Source organism: Pseudoliparis swirei, chromosome 12 (assembly GCF_029220125.1).
Source record: "Pseudoliparis swirei isolate HS2019 ecotype Mariana Trench chromosome 12, NWPU_hadal_v1, whole genome shotgun sequence".
Lineage (NCBI taxonomy): Eukaryota > Metazoa > Chordata > Actinopteri > Perciformes > Liparidae > Pseudoliparis > Pseudoliparis swirei.
In genome coordinates, this window is record NC_079399.1 from 11560963 (window position 1) to 11583406 (window position 22444).

The window sequence follows — 22444 nt, forward strand, 5'->3', positions numbered from 1 at the left end:
TCAAAATAATGCCTTAATGAATAAATGTAGACCTTATATGAGTAGTATATGTATTAATGTTGAAAGCAATTTAAAATACTTGGGTAATATTTTCAGGCTTTATGGAACAACTTTGCTTTTTTTATTCTACATAATTCACAATCCAAAAGAGTTCTGACATTAGGTCAGATTCCCCAAACGCCCTTCAGTTTCATTGCTAATGCATGGTAATTCTTCACAAAATGCCATGAGTAAGACTTCACCTGAAGCCCTGATGGTCCCGCTGCTGCTTTCTCAACCTGCACTATATCTGCACTGGATTTCTGAGTTTCCTGAATGCATATAAAAATGATGCAGGTTGGCACTGTGTGGGTAGTTAGCCTACTAACGTTAAATACCTCAAAAACTGAAGGGGGCGCTAAAAGGGAAAAACTACATAATGGAACTTTAACTGACAACGGCCTGGGCTTCATGATAGCTACTTACCCTCGGGATGTTGAACAAACTTTGGATATCTCTTTTCTTTTTTGTTAGCATTTTCCTATCTACAAAGCACAACAGGGTCAACAATACCAATGCTGAGACCAAACGAAATACTAATATGAGGCTTTATTATTTCCTGGCATATTTAGCAGCTTACTGTGACTGATACTTTTTTATTTAAGAGCAAACGTGAGTGTAACATAACACACTCATCACAACTATCCCAGGCCTCACAATCAAGATGAAGATATGTATACTTGTGAAAATATGTGTTGACTACAACAGTATACACTCATCCTTCACTTGATCTACATCAGTTCTCTCCAATACTTTACTGAATAATATTAGATCCAACTTTTATTACAGACTCAAGGTCCAGATAGTACAACACATTAAAATATAATATAATACATACAAAAACACAAGTAAAAAACAAACAAAGAACTACACATGCTTTATAAATAGACAGCTGTACCAGTGTCTCCACAGCTGGGACTGCTATCGTGTAGTGCTGAATTTTATATTTGATAAAAACATGATCTCATTTTCTGAGTCATGAACATGGCAGATAAACTTGTGCATTAGATTTCTTAAAACCGCATTGAATGTCTTGACTCCTGCAGCCACAAACATCCCATTGGCACTAGTCCACCTCGGTCTCTTCAACAGTATCCTCATGGCATCATTGTAGGACACTTGCGTTCTCCTTAGGCTTGCTTTTTTGTAGTTCGACCAAAAGTGTGCTGTGCACAGAGGTGTACAGTACGCTTTAAACAGAGACATCTTCACTTTGTCGGTACACATACCAAACCTGCGCGTGAGAATGTTTGCTTGCGCATACATCATTCGGCATAGCCGATAGATGTCTTCGACATCGGTCATCTGTGCTGTGATGAAATGTCTTAGATATTTGACTTTTTCACAGCAAATTGGTTCCATATGAATGTGGTGGACAGGCCACGTTGACGAGATGAATGCAGTCAATGGGTAAGTGGAAAGCTCTCACAAAGATAGAAGATCAAGAAAGTGTGTAGGTATGTGAAGCCCCTAAAAAATGGTGTTTTCTCAGACCTCCATCTGTATAAACTGATGGTCAACAGAAGGTCTGCAGTCAGCTCTTTCTCCAAAGGAGTATGGAGACACCAATGATTTCCATGGAGATGGGGAAAGAGAGAGAGACAGAGAGAGACTGAGGGTGTGTGGGGGTAGAGAGATAGAGGGAAGTGTGTGTATGTTTGGAGAGAGGGGGGATGATAAACGAGTCTACACCATGCTGTCATTTGTACTTTGGCATCCAGTCCATACCACACATTAATGTAAAAAATGACACTGGCCCCTTCATATGACAAAGTTTAATGCTGATGTATAAATAGACAAAGACTATCCCCAGCTGCTATTGAACAGAGGTAGCTATTCTTCTCAAAGGGCAATTTATTAGTGTTTAAGCAAGCACTGCAGAGGGTGGATCCTGAAATTTGGCAGCAACGTGTTGTGTGCTTCACAACGAAATTCAAAAAAAGAAACACTTGAGAACAAATGAAATATAGCATTTTGACACAATGAATCACATTTTTATGACAAATGGATACGTAGAGGTTTTTGCTTTTCTAAAATTATGTTGTGAAATCTTTCTATAATTGCAGCACAACCGTATAACTGAATATAATCCTTTGTAGAAATACACATACACAGTATTTCATATATTTTATATATATGTATATATATATGTATATATATACATATATATTTATCATTTTTTTGAAGTAATATTTAATTGAGAATAAAAAATGGTCAACACAAACATGCATTCAGCGATATTTAGTGTTGATCGACTTTCATCAGATGAACCAGAACATTGCCACTAAATGTCTCTGAAGGCAAGGGAAGAAGACAATGGAGGAGATTTGTTTTCTTTTTTTCTATATTGTCTTCTCTTAGTATTCTCATGTCGACCTGCTGCAAATGTTTACTCTTTTTAACTGTAAGAAAATTATGGAAACTCAAATTTTTTAAAGGAGAACTTAGGAAGATTTTACTAAAGCAGGTTATAGTTTAACCTCTCAAACTGAAGGACTTTTGATGTACCCAGGCCATAAAGAGGTTATGTTACAAATGATCCGTTTCTTATAAATAACTTTAATGCTGGTAAAGTTGCTACAAAGCCCTTGTTCCCATCAGATACTTGCACATGAATCACCCTTTTATAATTGCAGCCAAATTTCTTTCTGGGTTAACATTGGTTTATGGCATTCGCTTTGCAATTTCAGCCACTGTTTTGGAAAGGCCAACATGGTAACTACTCTGGTATTAAATGTTCATATTCTCATAGTCTAAAGCCTTGATCTATCTTATCTATTTAGCCATCCAGCCATTCATATGACGTATTACAGTTTCTCAATATTGTATATGAACAAAATCAACAAAAAGTCTCTAGGCCACTAAACTCTAAGCACAATTAAATAGTTTTTTTTTTAAATAGAACATTTTAATCAATCGTGACTGAGAAGTTTCAGATGACCGAGTAACAGTATGCAGAGTTCAAAATGATACATGCTATAATTCAGAGATACATTAATAACAAAGGAAAGAAATGTTGACAATTTGGCTGCTACTGCACAAAGAGGTTAGAATATATATACAGCACCATTATCAACAGTAAAATGGATCATTGAGGTTCATTTGAGGTACTTCTCTCTTTGAGATTAATACTCTCGGAAATGATGGGAGTTATCGCTCCTGTCCTGGCTGACCCGAATGCAACAACTCATTTGTGACCTCATCACTCCTGGTGTGAACTTTCTGGGCATTCCACACCTATTATCACATCTGAATAGGTCCCAAAATATGCAGTGGAAGAAGCCTGCAGCATATTAGGCAGTGTGCTAGCCTTGTGCCGCAGACACATTGAATAAAACCACATATTGTGTTCCCCTCCAGCTCAGACAGAGGAACAGGATACATTATCTTTTGACCTATTGTATACATATACATGTAACTGATGTATGTCTCCATAAAGTGTAATTTGTTAAAAGTGTTAATTCATGCATGATGAATGGCTGAATGAGTGGCTATATGGGGCCAGGGTTCGATCCCTTATCCTGCAAGTGTGGATGTGAGCGTGAATGGTTGTCATGTTAAATAAAGAGAGAAAGTAAAAATGTGAAACATATCACTGAATATGTTCTTATTTTGAAAATGCACGATTTTGTTTATATTCCTAAACGCAAACAACATTCCTTACAGTTTCAACACTGCAGTATCTACAATCATGATCAACATGGTAACGTATTATATTAAAAATCTTTGTCGATGCAGATAATTTACACATTCTGTATGCAGTATGCCATATTTAGTGATCGTAACCCTTTAATTTTCTTTGATAGTTAAGTGTTGCCATTTTTTGCGGATTGTTCATCGGTAAGTTCCTGTCAATAACTGCAATGGTCAAGATCAAATGTACACAAATTGACAATCACATTAAACTCAATTTGTCCCTAAATTACCAGCAAGCCAGCAGTCTTCTCGTGACACCAAAGATGGTAAGTGGACCAAAGTAAGATATTCTTTTTAGAGGCAATCATGATATTCAAAGCAAAGACAGAACCAATCATTGTTGTTTTTTTAGTTTGAAATTACATTTAGGATGGCCTTGCTATTATCCCACCTATATTCAGACGAATATTCCACCTTTTTGTTTTTACATTTATTTAATCTGTCTTGGTATCTTTTGAGAACATTTGACAAAACAACATGTGCACTGATTGAAAAATGTCACGTGGCTTGTTGGTAGATGGTCTAAATTTAAAAACCTTGATTCAGTATGCTGGACCCCGTGGTTTGACTGAGACAATCCCAGTGGAAGTGGAGACTGGGAAACTCTCTCCGCTCTTTAAACTGAGCACCCAGGAAAGATCTGCCCAAATCCAACCGCAATTGAGTTCGAAACTCTAAATGGACTCAGTGCGGCTGACACCGGGGATGTGATTTATAGGTAAGTGATGCAGTGATGACAAAAGTGATTTTAATTCATTAATTAATTAATTAATTAATGTTTTTCAGAATTGTAATTCTTATCCATTCAATAGAAATCAAAAGATTCCACTCAAAATCAGGAATCTCAACTTGCTGGTTGCACTGGTGGAAGGTGGTGAGGGGATCACCAAATTCAGGAGGATTCATCTTCTGGGGACAAGAATGTTTTATTTACGTACCTCTCTGTGTTTCCCTTTATCAGAGATGAACCAACTTCAGGGTTCGTCTGCAGAAACGAAGACCAACCCAACAACAAGAGGTGTAATGATTATCGCGTTCATTTCAGCTGCCCTGCCTCTTACTGTGATACAGATGGTAATGTGTGAGCACATTCATGTTCATTGTAAAGATACTAATGCAAAGATGATATAACCGTCTCTTCATTGTTTGTGTGTATCAGCGTTCATTTAGAATGTTGCTTTTGCTCTGCAGTTTCCCACCAGTCATCCTCTCTCTTTTATTGCTTCCTGGAGTGTGCTGGACCGATTGGTATAACCGAGATGATCCCAAAGGAAGTGGAGACAAAGAAACTCTCTCTTATCTTCACAAAGACTACAAAGGAAGGATTTGTAAAAACCCTCTGTCTATTGAGGCTGTTACCGTTGACCAAAATACCCCAGCCACCTCCACAGGGGACGTATTCAAAACGTAAGTTGTAATGTATATACTTTCACCAAATAACCACGAAATAAAAAAATCATTACTTCTTAATAAAACCTCTTTCCCAAAATTGTGAATATAAACTTTTGTAGATGTGGATTCACATTAGTTAGATGGCATTTTAATGAGCCCCACGAGGCTTCTAGGCACATACTGTCTCAGGGTTTCTGCTGAGCCATACTTTATTCTTGTGCTAACTGCTTTGTTTGAGATAACAGCGTCTTTGGGCTTTGAAGTGTAAGAAACACTAATAACCCAAATCATTGTATTTCTTATTCATGGGTACTTTCTTCTAATTGTTGTTGGCTATCTGAGATATTTTGAATTTGAAAATATTCTACACCTGGCATCAAGAACAAAATGAGAAAAAATAATGAAGAGACAATACTAAATAAATAAATAATAATTTATGTTTTCAAAATCTGTCACCACTAATAATAAATTGTCCTTGCTTTAAATGATACTGATTATCTTACTGTTTGGAATTTTGTTTTCAGCTTAAGTCCAAGCAAGGGATTGGAGTGCCGCAACAAGGACCAGAAGTCTGGATCTAATTGCAAAGACTACAAAGTCCGGTTTGGCTGCCCGTGCTAGAAAAAAAAAGCCCCAATAAGAAGAGAAAAAATTTACATTTTGATCACTACAAATGTCTGATTTTTCATTCATGTTATATTTTATTTAATATTGTGCCAGGTGGAGGAAGTATAATAGACCTTTTTCGATCTTACTAGGAATTTATCCGGAAGTGTAGGAGGTACTGGATAGCTGTTCAACAGTAATGTTTGATTTAAAATATGATTTTTTTAGCAGTAAAGTAAATGTATACTCTCAATATTATAAGATGTGTGTTTATGTGATGGGTGTAATCATGTAAAGGGATTGTTAATTATATGCAGAATAATATGAATATAATGAGGATTTATTAAAAGCAAGCGTTCAATATTTGTGTCCATTTATTTTTTACTCTTAGGTCAAGGCTGAGAATAGATTCAGTCGGTACTGATTTGCTCTTATTGTAAAGGAAACTAGAAACTGACAATAGTTGCAGCTTAGGCATATGCTCTTTATGGGTGTATGCCAGAGTGAGAGGTTTAAGGGTATCCGGAAGCTTCAGGGAGTCAAAAAGGGATATGTTTTATTTTTTTAAATGTTGTTTAAAAAATATGTATATTGTCATCTTCTTCATTTGACTCTCACAGTTCAAACCAGCCCTATACAAAATGAACTAACTGAAATTAAATTAAAAAACGTTACATCATTTTTTTGCCGACTATATATTCAAAATGGAAAATCCCTAGAAATCAAAAATAGAGAGTCCATCGCTGGAACATTTAAGATTCCAATAACCCAATCAAAAAGATTAAAATACTGAACTACATTAAAAAAAGAGAGTGCGGATATAGTTTTTTTTTTATACCAGAGACCCATTTAACCAAGGTGGAGCATGATGAACTTAACCCTTGTGTTGCCTTCGGGTCAAAATGACCCGAAGGCAACACAAGGGTTAAAAAAGACAGGGCAGGTCAGGTGTATTCTGCATCTTATTCCACCAAAAGAGGAGATGCAATTATCATGAGGAACAAATTACCTTTTTCTATTTACTACCCACTATTTCATGAGCAAATATGACAATGACTGTTCTGGTGTATGGTTAATACAATTTTAGCAGCATGTTGGTAACCATATGCATTTAATGTGGCTCTGTCTGAAAATTCACAAGATTTGAGTTCAAATTGGAAACCTAATAACTTCTATAATACAATGTCCATTTCTATTCTTTCCTTAAAGGTAAACGGAGTACAGCCATAGTTTATTAATTAATTAAAGCTTGTGCTTTTTTCATGCCAAACAATCTTGTGAAATAAAGCCCAATATTTTCTTTATCAGTCTCTCTTTTCACCTTTTTTTTCTAGTGCTTATTACTGTAAATAGTTATCTTGTGTTGTAAGAAATCAATAAAACTGCAGAATAACCAGCAAATCTCTTTTGTCTTTAAGTTTTACTTACAACTATCGTCTTAGGAATTTATTAGGAAGTTAGGATTTGGTGTGTTTACAACAGATGGTTTGAGCAGATATGATATACAGACAGTAGGAGGTGCTGAAGAGCAGTTCACCAGTAATGTTAGATCTAAGAAAAACAGTGTCAGTAAATCTCAAGGTTTTACAAGAACAGTTATAATTGTAAAGAACATTAAAAGAATGGAGAAAATGTTTCTACCAGCTTATCTGTCCTCCAGTAAGACCATGTTGCTAGAGGGAAAGAACAGACATAGAAGAAGAGGAGAGAAGGAGCTAACTGAATCTGGGTAACTTTCCCTATTAAATCTGCACTGACAACCAAAAGTGTTGAAGTTCAGCGCATATTATGGTGTTCAATTCTCTCACATTAATCTCCCAATATTCCATGGCAGTGAAGGCCTATTTATAGACCAGGGGATGATTAAGCAGTGACGCACTGTGCCATACAGGGAACCAAGCTCATTTTCTCTTCCTTTTCTCTATATCTTACTCATTTTCTCTTCCTGTTCTCTATTTCTTAACAAATGTTCTACCTACTTCTCTTTATTTCCCTCCCTCAGCGAGTTTAACTTTTTTCTCACCATCTTCTCGCTCTTCCTCTCCTCTTTTTTTCATGAGCTCATATACTATATTATACATCGACGTCCTTTCACATGGTATAGTTGCCATGCAGTGAAATTGTGTTTGACTCAAGGGGGTACGAATAAATTCTTTAATTCCATTTTTTCCGATTAAGCGTTTGACAAAAGGGCTTATGGAAGTGTTAATTATAATGAGGTGACAGAAGAAAGAGTGACAGCCTGAACAAGAGAGGGTAAAGCCACATCATGAATATTATAAGTCAAGCGGGCTTAAGACTGAAGGCTGCCCACTGGAAAAACAGAAGGAAAATATGTACAGAGATCCTTCTTGTACCTGCTAATACAAGGTGTCCTTGAGTGGAAGTAGAGCACTGCACAGGAAGAAAGGTTAGGCTCATGTTCATGTGTGCAGTCATGATTAATGGGGGAGAGGGGAGGAGGAGAGGAGGAGTAACCTCACCAAGCTCAAGACCGGCCTCATTTCATCACCTCCAGAACAGTGAGAGCATAAATGAGATCAAACCTGTCTTTATGTTTCCATATAAAAGCTGGTTGCCATCCACATTTTTTCTTCCGTTTTCCAGAAGCTTAGTTTGCAACATTTTACTGCGGGGTGGATTTTGTACAGGGCTTACTGTAGATGCTGAGGACCTTTGGAACAAGTATTTGTCTTTTACAATTCCTGCAAGGATTTTTTTCACGGCATAGAAACAACTGAAAGTAATTCAGAAGATTTGAGACTTGAATACCTTAAAATTATCATTTATTCCACCAGAAAAGCAAGTGTCTGCATATATTTGTAAGTGGGATTTTCAGAATTCCATATCGAGAGTTTATGAAGCCATCTATAAATTATGAATTGTATTGTTTTCATGAGCAAAAGGAAGTTTGGGATTGAAAGTGGAGAAATGTATTGTGACTAAACACATGTCATATGTCCTTAATCTCTCACAGTTCTTTGCAACCACCAAACAACCATTTTGCTTGACAGATTTGTACTTCAGTTTGTCCATGTACCTTGAGTTATTTTAAATTTACCCCCTGATAAATTTGCTAATTCTCAATAACAATGCGTCAAATGCTATTTAATATAAAGACACATTTGTCACATTTATGATGGAATACATTTTATTCATTCTGTATTATTTGTAAATGATAGCTCTAACATACATCATTCCACTCTGTGGGGAGGGACAAAGCAACTTTAATCCCTCTTACCAAACAAATATGAACCTGAAAAGCTATTAGAGCATGACGCCTGAGAGATGAACAGGATAAAACCATTATGCCTTTACCTTTCCGTAAAGTGAGAAGAATACCAGACTATTTTCACTCTGACAAGCCATATTAGTCGTGCCAGCTTTTGTCTGCCGGCAACTGATGGCTGTCTGGGACATTTTACTTCCATTCACAGTATAGCTGATCCCTTGATTGAAAACATTGAATGCTGAGAAGGTGTTATCCCTGTTTGGAGTTTCTGATCCCGGATGTTTGAGGGGAATGCTGGGCCCTTTCAACTCCTCCTGCAACAGTTGATCCCAAGATCTTTGTGGAAACCGAGTGGATTGCATTCCTGAGATGGAGGTCAGGGATGTGTGCCTGCTATAACTCATCCCTGACAAGACTTTTGCAGGTGCTTTCATGCATCAATTCACATGGGTCAACATAACATACTGACCTGTTGTTGTGTACCTTTCCATGTTGTTTCTATGTTTGTTTTGGCAGTGGTCTGTAAAATGGTGAGTATTAGATCAAGGTCTAATTAGTTACAAATAGGCACCAAGGGAGTCCATTAAGGAAGCCCCAGATGTTTGAACATTAGGGGTGCATGTCCGCTCTTTGTTTACACTTCCATGTGTGGGCTGGAAGGGCCTTCTCTAAACTCTTGTTCATGGACACCAAGAGAAAACTTTATTGGTCATTTTCCTGTATCAGAATGTTAAGCCTTTTGAGCCTCACTTATTCTCCATTCTGTCTCTGCAGGCAAATCCTTGGCAGCTAAGAGTCCATCGGGAAAAGTCACTTTTTGCAAGCATTGCCAAGATTTCTATTTGATGGCCAAAATATGTAGGCAGACAGATGCATCTGTCCACATTCTGTCTATTCCTCTACCAAACTTTCTCTCTGGGGTCTCAATCAGTCTTTCTCTCTTTCTCTTATACAGACACACGCAGGATCACACACACATGCCCCCCCCCCCCCCCCCCCACACACACACACAGTAGGCTGTTTCCTCATCGTTCACACTGAGAAACGCCCTGTAAGGACATCCTTATCCTGCAACCCAGACTTCGCTGGATGCTCTGTAATAACAACTCCAGCCATCCACCATCCAATCAGCCGAGCTGTTTGCTGTGTGTGTGTGTGTGTGTGTGTGTGTGTGTGTGTGTGTGTGTGTGTGTGTGTGTGTGTGTGAAAGAGTGTGTTGTGTCTGTGCATATGTATGATTTATTTTCTAAGATCTGAAACCACAAAGAGCAGAAAGCATTTAAAACCTGTTAAAACATTTATAACATATTCTTTCCACGGATGTCAACTAATTGGGATGTATTTACTGCTATAATACTAAAGCATGATCATTTAGTCACTGCAGTCATGATAAAGACTCTGGTACTGCCAGTGACAAAGGTGATTTGGATATGGTAATATTACTTTACCATCATGTTACTGACCTTACTGTATTTCAATGACATGTTTTGAAAGTATAACCATTGTAAACGTATATTATTACAGATGGCTATCGATAGTGTGCAACTCCAGAAGAAAGTCTGCCAGACTGCAATCGCTAGAGGGGGGGGGGGGTCGTCAGCACTAACTGAAAGTGACAGTTTGCAGAGAGGTCCTAATTACTGTCTCATTTGACTTATCGTCATCTCTGAAGAATGTCTTCCCACTGAGGTCTCTGGGATCTCATTGACAGCACCTCGTAAGACATAGAGGCCAGTGCTGACTTCGGCATGCTGTTTTGTCCAAAGCCATTTGCTAAAGAAAAGCCACAAGTGGGAAATATATGTTGAACTCAAAGCTGCCATGATTACAGGCTCAAGTGAGTCATGCATTTCCAAGTATGAACGCTGTTCTATAGCAGCAAGATAAGGAACAGGTTTAAAGGTTTTCTATGTTGGAGTGTGAAATGAGTAGCCTAAGTGTATGTGTTTGTGTAGGGCCCTTCTTCAACTTGCCAACATGTTAAGGCATCCTCAGCTACAGTTATCTTGACACAATGGTCTGATGAAGTGAGACCAGTGTTGGCTTTCTGGAGCATGTTAGAATAAACTTGTAGCATTTAGAATAATGCAGAAGTGATGAGTATTTAGTACAGGCGGACTGAATTGAATGAATGTCTTCTCTTTCAGGGTCTTACCATTCAAAGTGCATCAGCTTCTCGTTTCCATGGTTTCCCTCCCTGTGCCAATGCTATCGTTCCACCAGTCTGCCTGGGCAAAAGAGTGAACAAGGGTGGAGGAGAGAGAGAGAGGGAGAGAGATAGAGTGAGAGAGTAAGAAAGAAACAGAAAGACAGACAGAAGGGTTTTAGCAGTGGTTATCTCTCCTTTGCATAAAGTCCCCTTTGCATTACGCAGTGCATGAATGGTGTCTGAATAAACACACCAGCTAGCTCATGTGGAAGCCTCTCTGGGTTACAAGCAGGTGGGTGTGTATAAAGTAATCTAATTTGTGGTCTCCTTAAAAAATGACACAGTTTGATCACAGATGAAAAAAAGAGTACATCTCCCAAATGGTATTTTCCTATTATTCACAATGAGCTAACGTACCTTCCTTTCACGTCCTTTTTCCAACTGGTTTACAGAGTTATGTTATGCTGACTGTATTATTGGAAAGGGAAAAGTGTGTTCAACTAAATTACAAAACAAAAAGCAACCAGCGATATTTAAACGGGAGCATGCTGTCGTCCTTAAATATACTATGCTGATGTACACACTATACTGTTTAGAGTAATATCGTAACTTTAAGTCAGAATAATCTGTGACAGCCTTTATTTAATTCTTCTAATTAAAGTATGGGTGCATTAACTATAGAGGCGTCTGAGGGCTTTTTGGGTGCAATACTTTAGGATTTAGCCAGAGGGCACTGTGACTTTAAGAGGAAACCAATGTTCCTGTCTGTTGTCTTCTCCCTGAGCTCAATGAGCATTCCTTTCATGCTGTGCGAAGCTCTGCTGACTTATACGAAAACCCTGCTTTTTTCCCATAATTATGCTAATGGCCAGATGGTGGCACGATGAGTGCCATTCTCTTTGATATTCTCACACTGCAGACTGCTGGTGTGCAGACCCCCGCAAACTGACACGCGTTCAAAGTCAGTGTTCACACCATCTACTTGATCCCATGTAATTACCTTGTGTTTCCTTTAGCTGATACAAGAACCCTCTTCGCTATTAAATGCATTTGCTTCTATTAATGAATTGGGATTTGACAGATCCGGTAACGTATTATGGAGTAGCACTCCAATAAAAGAGAGGTATAAGTTTGCTTATCCCCACATTTACTTGTAATAGAACTGGTCTGCAGTCTAATAAATGTACAACACAGGCACCAGCAATGTGATTCAGAATTAATAAATGTATCAATATATGCCAAGATTTCCTGGAGGATATATTTGAATACGCTATAAGGCCATACAGGAATGTTGTAGTGAATTTATTTTTGAGTATAGTTCTAAAACATACACACACATACATGCAGATACAGGCTCGCCATTCACACTTCAGTGACACAATGACTGTGTTCATCCAGGCTTTTGACTACTCTGGTGCCGCTGTTTAAAGACCTCCTTTCTGTTGCTGTTGAACTCTCTTGGGGCAGGGCGCCCCACTGTACCTGTAGCCCCATCTGGTTGATGAGGGCCTTGTACTGTAAAAATCAATAGCATGTCGACGTACACAAGAGCTTCAGATTATCCATCTTCTCGATGCATATGGATACACCCTTGTTTGAACTTGCTAATCAGATAAACACGATAGGCAGTTACCATCTCGAGAGTATTTCCCTGTGAAATTTAGTGGAGCCTTTTTGCAGAGGCCATATGCACCTTCACGTCGGAAGAGGGCTCACGCTCGAGAATTGGCTGTTGCTGGAAGGCTTTCAAGTCTAAAGTGGAGCTATTTGCATAGGTTAAATATTCACGCCTTTCAGAAGCTTCTGTCGATTTTACGGATTTGTTCTGCCAATTTTAGTTTCGTTCATCCCACTTCTCTCACATTTCTGGAAAGATTGTGGAGTGTGGCTTGAAACCACGTTGAAGAGGTTTAGAAAGGGAAGTTATGATTGACAGAAGCAAATGACTCGAATGTACGGGAGAGAGAAAAAACAGTGATAGGCATAATATTATATCGCAGAAGTTGGAAACGTGTTGTGTTCACGTCCGTGTGTGAATAGTTATGTCTTCATGTGCCCATACAGGAAAGTGCCTCTAGAATTAGCCAAAGATGAAAACATATTTATTGGAACATTGACTAAATAATGACTGATTATTTGAACCCTGTCAAAGACTATTTCTGTCAGACTCTCATTGCGTTGTGCGGTTTGCTGAGTCTGTCCATAATGCTGAATATCGATCCTGCGCTAAAGCGAAACACACACAAACACACACAGATACATAAATATATAACCTCTATTTATAGTTTTATGTATATATATATATATATATATATATATATATATATATATACTGTATATATTATATATACATACAATAGAGGTTGCTGTTGCCCCTTATCACTTGTCACTGAATTATAAATTCACCACACTTTGTTTTCATGATATACATTTTCACATTAAAGATGCTTGTGTTATGTGGTGGTCATCGAAATGATTGTAAGTGGGTTAAGGGTTCACGCTGAAATTACTGTTACGTACATCTGAGAGATTGCCTCTTTAACGACACATCTCTGAATGCAAGGAAGCTTGAGTGGAAGTTTTGAGGCTAAGAGAGAAACAGCCAGGGAGAAAGTTTCCGCCCCATTATTTATCTCCGTCAGTCTCCCTCCATCCATCTCCCTCTAACTAAATGATCCTCTCTTTTTCATGTCTTTCTATATGTATATGTATCTCCCTTCTCTCGCCTTCTCTCTCCTTCTTCCTCACTAGCCCCTCTCTCTCTCTCCCTCTCTCTCTCTTGGTGCGCGTTCACAACACTAACCTTGGCTCGACGTCAGAGTCTGTGCAGCAGTGCAGTATAATGGGAGCGCAAGCAACCCAGAGCGCTTCATAGGGGGCTGTATATCGCTGCCGTATCCTATGCGTGGAGCTGTGTAGCGTAGCCCCTCTCCAACCCTTTCCAGTACCTACCTACAGCCCATGCTTGGGTTCCCCCCTCCCCACTGGAATCGTACCCCTCGACATGGATGTCCCGCCGTCCCTTGACCCGGAGGATTGTTGCTTCTTGGCGCAGTGAAAGAGAAGGAGAAAGGGAAGGGGAAGGAATCATGCCGGGACTGCTAATGGATTTAGGGAAAGCGCGAGTGACCATGCCGTGATCTTGCGCATCCAGGGCCGCCGTCACCCTGCTTTCCCCAGCGAGCGTAAACAAATTACGGGGGAATGAAACCCGCGCACCGGGGGGATTAAACCAGTGTGCTTTTTTTTAAACAACATGAAGATTACCTCCCATCATCTGATGATAAGCAGTCTTGTTTTCAGGTCCAACCTCAGGCTGATCCCGCTTCTGCTGCTGTTTCTTGGTCACTCTCGCGGGATGCCACACGTTTTAAGATTTGGTAAGAATGTGTTTGTTTATTATACGGCAGCATCTGTAATCCTGTCTGACCACACGCTGCCCGTATACTTGTCGACAGAAAATGCATGAAATCACGGGATGCACAAGCAGATGTATCGAGACATTTTCTCCCACTATTCCCTTGTTTTAGTTGGCAAAACAATTTTACTGGCACTCTAAAAATACATCTACGTTGATGAATAGTTTACAGTTGTATCGTTCTAATCTCATCATGTTTAGTATCGTTCTAATCTCATCATGTTTAGTGATGGTATTTTGAAGGCTTTTACACCATGAAGGATGCATAGTGTTTTCTACGAACCTCGGAACCAATGTTAGAGTAACTTTGAAAGAAAACCCACTGTAGTTTAGCCGTAAAAGAAGGAGCATACACATGCAACAGTTTACGGATAACAATATCTCGTTGCTCACGGAGCCTTGAATCTCCGCGGCTTTTTGAACACCCCAACATGTCCTCGACAGATGTAAACATTACACCCGGAGTACAGATCAATCACTGATCTGTCACAAGGTCCAATCAATATGCCGGGCAGTATAGGCTACTTTTGATCCTTAATCCCACTGAACTGCTATCCAATGTGGTTTTGCTTATTTATACTATCGATCAAACTAATAGTCATGTTTCTCAATGGAGATTGGCTGAGTCACGTTGTGAGCCAAATGTATCAAAAGTTAAATACTCTTACATCAAATAATACCTCATAACTTGTGTTAATCAGCATGCATTCTCCGCTTCTCTTTGAAAACCACTTTGCTTGGTGGCATAATTATATCTAAGGTTGATTATTAAAGTAGTTACTCAACAGTTACAACTACATTGGTGCTGATTCATAACCTCAAAATGCTGCTATCAATATCTGTGTCAACCAAATCATGGCCTCCTGAGGTTTTTCCCGTTGAGACCCATCTCAGGAAGGCTGTGTTCTCGCTTTCCGTTGAGAGCCCCCCCCCCCCCCCCCGCATCACCTCCCTCACATCGGATGTCATAGCCTTACAATCCCCAACTCCCCAGAGTGTCCTGTTTAAGAGTCAGGCTGCGTCCGCAAAAGCCGCCACTATGGCAACGGAATGTGCTTGTCTTCCTCCTGCATCCTCATCCCAAAGAGCGATCTCCCGTCTCACTCGATGTCTGATAGTCGCCGGTAGTCAATTCAGTAATTCTTGGGGGACAACACTAAGTCCCTGCATGGTATAGCATCTAACACAAAAGTTTCGACGCCGACAAATAAGGAGTACAATTCCTGGGAAAACCGACGTGGGGGAAATTGATAAGATATGTGTGACACCTCGGAGGGAATTCGGGTAATTGATATCGCGGTAATTTCATAATGCCAATATCAGATTAGATTCGGAGTCATAGTTGACTGTGCGTATACATATATACATGTTTCTCATGCAATGCAGCCGGCATCAGTGGCACGACAGGAAAAAACCGGTGCAATATGATCTGAGGTAAAGCTCATGTCTGATGTTGTGTGTTCTGGGGCCAGGAGCGACTGAAATGAGGCTAAATATCGGCGGGTCTCTGTCCATGGTCCTGATACTGCAACCAAACAAGCCGCTGTTCAGGGCCATGGACAGCGACACTGGCAGCGCGGCCTGCTGCCTGTTGCTCAACAAAAAGCATAATCCATATGCTTTTCAAAAGACTATGATGTGTTGTGTAAAAGCTTAAGTGCCTGGGTTTTTGGACAGCATCAGTCAAAAAGCAGCCACGCCAAATATTTCAGTCAGATGACTCAATTGCATGTTGTGTATTGATGAGCTGAGTTTCCAAAAGAGAAAGATAGATAAAGATAGACTTGTGAGAGACGATGGAGCCCAATGGTCCTTCTCCCGTCATTTCCTGTCCTGCAGGATGTGCTTGCTCAGCAGATAATCCCAGCTGCTTGCAAGAAACTGGCTTAACGAAGGGGTCAGCTCCCCTGGGTCTGGCTGTTCCTGCCCCAAGTTCCATTCTGCCCAGACGGGCAGGTCATATTGTACAACCACTGTTCTCCTGTCAGGCTGAGACCTTTACACACACACACTACACACACACACATTACACACACACACACACACAAACACACCCACACAACCACGCACAAACTGGTGTATCAAAACGTAGTCAGCTCTTTGTATTCACAGCACCGGCTCTATGTAGAGCGACAAGTGTCAGAGAAAAAAGTATTCTGGCCAGCTGCAGGTAAAAGTGCTGAGCTAATTTCCACACAGAAATGATTGATTCTGTCCAATGTTCCTCATTTATCAATCTTACAAGAAATTCATTTTTATTTTATTCAGAAATGGGCCCGAGACAGCCATAGACGGTGAAATAAGATACGTTGGAGATAAGATTGTCTTTTTATTATAATGTTGCACTCGCTTTTTGGGAGCACTGAAAGAGACTTTGTAGCTGCTGATACTGCTAAGGGTCTCCCCGAACAAGATCTTCTTTTTCAATTACCACTTTGTTATTTTCTCCGCATCCATTCGTGAAATGTCTGCTGAAGAAAAAAAAGCTGTAAAATGTCCACCTCAAAACCTGAAATGTCACAACTTAGTTCGGTTGCAGAAACAACTGAAAGTTTAAACTATGTTGGCTAACATCATTCTCTTCCTTTCAGTTATGATAGATGACCTGTCAGACTTCACTGAGGTGGAAATGGAGGGTTGCATTATATTCTATAGCTCTATTCATCAGCTAACTGCAGGCTGAATTGAAAGGAGCTCATTTGGCAGTCTTCCACGATACGTACATGATCTTATTTAGCTGTCCCCGTTACAAATACTCAGTCATTCAAGCAATGAGTCATCACATCTGCCATTCTATCAATGCTAACTAAGTTTTACCAACATGTGTCTAATTCATAAAACGCTCCAGGAAGAACTTCAACAGAGGGAAAATCAACAGTGAAATAGAGACAGTATTTAATGTTGATGACCAGAGTTGGTCTGCGGCTGTGAGGTTGAGTGAAAACACTATCGGCACCATCTTTAAACCGCTTTGGCAGACGCATGTCCCTGGGCTGCTGCTGAACGCATTGTTGACTTTGAGCTGCTCATTGTGTTTGTTCATTTCATAGTTATGTTTATATGTTTCCCAATACAGACATATGTGTGAATATTTATGACTACAACACTGATTTTCATTTTAGAAAGGAATCAAGGCTTTTCTTTCAGTCTTCTGGCAAATGACAGTATCGCCTCATGGTGAACGCTTTATCTTACTATTCCCACAATGCGGTGCCAGGATGAAGGCCCTTCTTTGCATTTATAATGCTTAACACTGTTTTCATGCCATCAGCTCTGTTCATGGAGTCAAACTTACAAGGTTGTCAAGAACAAGCAAGGGCAGAGGGAACACATTTAAGGGGAGTTTGTCATTAATTGACTTTATTTGCTTTCCGCCAGCCGGAATTATCAGCATGGAGTTTAGTTTGGGATTGCAGGAAATAAGGATAAAACCCTGTGCCCTGGCCGACTGCCAGCGTGTTCACAGTAAACACATTTAAATAGGCAGAAAGCTGCTTAAAATATTCATGTGTCACTTGGTCGCGCTGTAGCTTATAGAAATATGAAACCTTCTCCTCTCTACTGGCAAATGATTTACATGGTTTAAAAATATCCACTGTGGGTTTCAAGAACAAAAAGGAGATCTCTCTCACATTAGCATGCAGCACATACATGGGCTTGAAGCAGAAAACTATCTAGATGGATGTCTTAAATATGTTTATATTCCTGAGACTTTGAAGGTCTCGCTGTCATGCCTCAGTTACAAAAGGCTCGGTGGTGATTATTCTTGGTACACACTTCTTGGCATTTTGAAATGAAAAATATCTGTGAGGTATGAAATTACTTCTCTTGTTTAGCATAGTGTTTACTCATTTATTTGAGATTCACCAGCTTCATTGGAACATTTTATTTGCTTTCAGAGAGGAGGCTTTAGATGATTGACCTTGTTTGCAAGGTAACCATATTTAGCATAATGCCTCCTCTGATATATTGTCTATTTTTAAAAATCAAATACATCTGAGTCCTGTATTCTTCTACTGCCTTGTGGAAGGTTTGACTACTGCATTGGCTTTCATTATTCACAGCATATCACTCCTTGGCATTGCCACTCAGGCATTTCTCTGTGTATTAGAAGGGTTTTAAGGATTATATTTGCAATTGTTCTGTGAAACTATCCCTTGAGAAGACGCGGCAGCATGTCTTGCTGTCTGGTTGTCTGGCTCAGAGCTGACTGAAGGTCAAAGCTGAAAACCCTTACAAGGAATCTTTATTTTTGTATTCCTTTGTTTTCTTTAACTTTTTAGCACATGTGGAGCTAAACTTCTCACAATCCCACCTAGGGAGATGGAAGAACATCTAAAGTCAATGAGAGGTGTAAGAAAAACAATATTTTTTAGAGAAGGAAAAACAGTGAGAGAGGGAGTCTGTGTAAAGTGAGAGCGAGTAGAAGAACAGTGAGTGTTGAGGCCAGCTGATACAAAGTAAAGATAGATTAGTTCGCCTCTGAGCAGTCCACTCTCAGCCCACTCTCAGTCAAGGTCTTTTATTACTGTTTTCTGATGGTTTCTGTGAGGAGACACAGAAAGGACAGTAGAGTGTTGTGTGGGAATACAGGGGAGGCCAGGAGTCATGCACTGCAGCTCTGAATAAATGTCAGCATGATATAGTATTAGCAAGCCGGGACAATAAGCATGAAATAGCTTTTACAGGACAGAAAAATGGTAAAAGAAAATGTAAAACTGTGGTAACTCATACATCCTCCTACGTAGTTTCTCAGGGAACTAAACCCAAACGTTCTTTTCATTAGGATCTCATGAATGTATTTGTATTGTCTCCACTTCTCTTAGACTGTAACATTGTGGGAATCAATCCAAATCAATGAGTTTTTATTGCTAAGAGGAATCGTGAAAAAAAAGGCAGAAACTGGCAGCAGGTGTATTGCCGCGTCCCGGTTGGCTTCCCCCTGTTTGTATCCATCACTGGTTACCATCTGTGAGAATGATGTCGACAATATGACATTTCTATCATAGATCTGACATATTCTAAACACGTTGGAATATTTAATTTACTGTCTGCAGAAGTGTCTGCGATTTAAATGGTATATTCTTTCCACTTGCTGCAATATTGTGCCATGCTTTGTGTGATGTGTAGGAGTACCACGAGACTTTTAACTTCATATAGGAGCCGAGCTGTTGTAATGAACTATTAATTGTTTGCGTAATGGAGGGAAACAAATGTTTTATTTTGGAAGCTGGTGATAGTGCTGATGGAGAGACGGATTGAGTGTTTACTGTATTTGCTCTAATTATTAATACATGGTCATGTGTTGGATGCGTTTGTTACCGCTCAGTGGTAAGTATGTAGAATTTAAACTGTGCCACCATGTATACATTTTAAAAAACTGTCTTAACATTTCAGGTTTAAAGAAGAGTAATTCCAAGAAATAGGTCAAATCTCCTGGAAGCGCAAGTCAAGATGTTACAAGAGGCACGATTGAAACGACTTGCTACTGAGAACAATTAAAGCATTTTTGATGAAAAGATTTTGTGTTACATCTGTGTGCCATATTTAGTTATGCTTCAAGCATTTTAGCCACTCAAAAACACCTTAGTGTTTGATGACAAAGCCTGTGGGGGCTGACATTCTGATTTGATGTCAATTTGATGTCAATTTGATGTACCTAAGAGAAACAGGTCAAAGTATAGAGACAATAACTTCATGTAACCAGTAGTTAGCGCTAGAACTATGATTACAAATTGGCATACGTAAGATATATAGATAGATATGTAAGCATACAGAATGTCTTCATATTGCTACTAGGTGGCTATATTATTATTACTCTAAATTGCCATATGAATGTCTTCAGGGTCTGGATGATACGACGTACCAGAGTTTTGAAACCGATTAGATTACAAACGGATGATTTACAACAACTTCCTATTACATGGCGAATGGTGTTCCCCACCCACCTCTTCAGGGATGTACAGTACGATAGTGTATGATCTTTTGATGACTTTTCACCACCAAGGTAAAAATAAACAACAACAAAACCTTTCCCAATTAACCATGGCACCATTTCTAAAACAATTCCAAGTTGTGGCAGCTGCAACATGTAAACTAGTAAATATATGTTCAGGGTATATATCTGTGATTGTTTATCTGTGGTTTATAATAGCTGCAATGACATAAATCAAGCTTCAAGCTCTCCCTACTGCCTCCCCTAAACTACTGTCCTGTTGAGACAGAAATAGTAACATAAAGTATGAACATAGATATACAGTAGCTACCAGTCAAAAGTTTGGAAACACTTTCTCATTGAATTGAATGAAATAATGTGTCCACATCTTAGACTGACGCTTTATTCTTAATGTTACGATGCATCTTATCAATATTGACAATTTGCCTGAAAGTGTTTGTCATTGCCATAGCAAGAAGTAGCCTACCAACTGATGTTAGCTGAAATTAGCCTAGCTGAACTAAAACGGGCAGCCATACGCTCACATGACGTCCAAACGACGAGAACCCAATTGATTCCAGGAGCTCTCCTGTGTTGGCTACGATGTGAGGCACCGATCAGGTTAGGATGTTGTGATGTACCTTCATCTCCCGCCAACTGAATAAAGAAGTGGGAGGAGAGTGAGCGACTGACTGAAAGAGAGAAAGCAGAATACGGACTGCAATCCGCAACACCGCCAGTCGGACATATGAACGTGTTTCTGTGTGAACAAAGGACTCGAGGGGAAACGGGCTCTGTGGGAGGACGTATTGAGGCAGGCTGACCTAAAATCATGTTCTTTGAATCAGCATGACACTCTATTGTCCACATCCACCAGGGCTATGTAAATTGTCTCCTGCTACGTTGAATTAATTTCCTTTTCCTCAGAGGAAGTGTTTGTACAGGTTTTTCTAAATCAGTCTTATATTTGCTTTGAAAGTCTTTGTGCCAGGAAAGGTGAAAGGTGGAACTCGAACCGGAAAGAAACCATTTGTGTCAGTTTAGCTCATGGAAACAGACACGAGCACCAGAGTCGGTGAAGGTGATACATTTAAACTCATCTAAAACTTGTATTTTCAAGCTGTTGTTAAGTGCTGTCGTCCACACTGGAAACAACGCACTTCCCCATCTGTTTGATATGACCCTCCAATCCCTTATCCACATGCCAAGCATCACAACAGACTGAAACGCACGTTGATTAAATTCTCATTTGGTGCAATCTGTTTTAAGATTTTGAGTAGACACATTGAGGCCAGTTGACTCCATTTCCCTCACAGAGCTTCCAACGAGGTAAACTAACACCCGGTCATTGCTTTGTTGAACATGACAAAAGACACTGGATTTTCTACCCTGCGAGGGGTGAATACATGTGTGAAACTGCCGAAAGAAAGATTTGAATTTTTTATATCCCACCTATTTCCCCCCTATTGTTTTTTTATATTCATCCTCAATAGATCTTTTCTTATTTTTTGAGGAGACAAAATTGAGCAAGCATATTTGAGGAGCTCCGGTACACCTCTGGCTATTTTCCTTTGCAAATTCAGTGTGCAGGTCTCTTTCATGTATTTCTCTCTCTGCCACTGTAATTGCCTGTGTGTGTGTGTAGAGCAAGCCAGAACAATTGGCACACTATTGCAGCGAAGGGTTGCATATTGACTTACCTGTAGCGCTGATTATCAACTTGTGTACTGCAGTGAATGATGGGAGGCTGATGAACCCCAACCGGTAGCTGACATTTTCCTGCCTTGTAGCTGAAGGAGAGGAGGGGAAAGATGCAGGTGTCCGTGCAGGTCTAATGGGCTATCCATTCAGCCGTTTAATTGAGTGTCATTTATCTGCCTCCTGTGACCTCTTTTTATCCCCATTTCTCCCTTTTTTTTTCTTCGCTCATCGATTGTTTTCTTGCCCCACCATGCTCCTGTATTTGGCCACCATCTG

The 22444-nt window shown here is 39.6% G+C and overlaps 1 protein-coding gene across 2 annotated transcripts in view; it reads left to right on the top strand.

The window, feature by feature from the left end:
- The first annotated feature begins 14370 nt into the window (after positions 1-14370).
- Positions 14371-22444, top strand: part of LOC130202784 (glutamate receptor ionotropic, kainate 2-like) — a 56051-nt gene continuing 47977 nt past the window's right edge. For both annotated transcript variants that reach the window (XM_056428534.1, XM_056428533.1), the window contains exon 1: positions 14371-14494. In XM_056428534.1, the coding sequence (XP_056284509.1) occupies positions 14371-14494 (124 nt within the window). The remainder of the gene's footprint in view (positions 14495-22444) is intronic.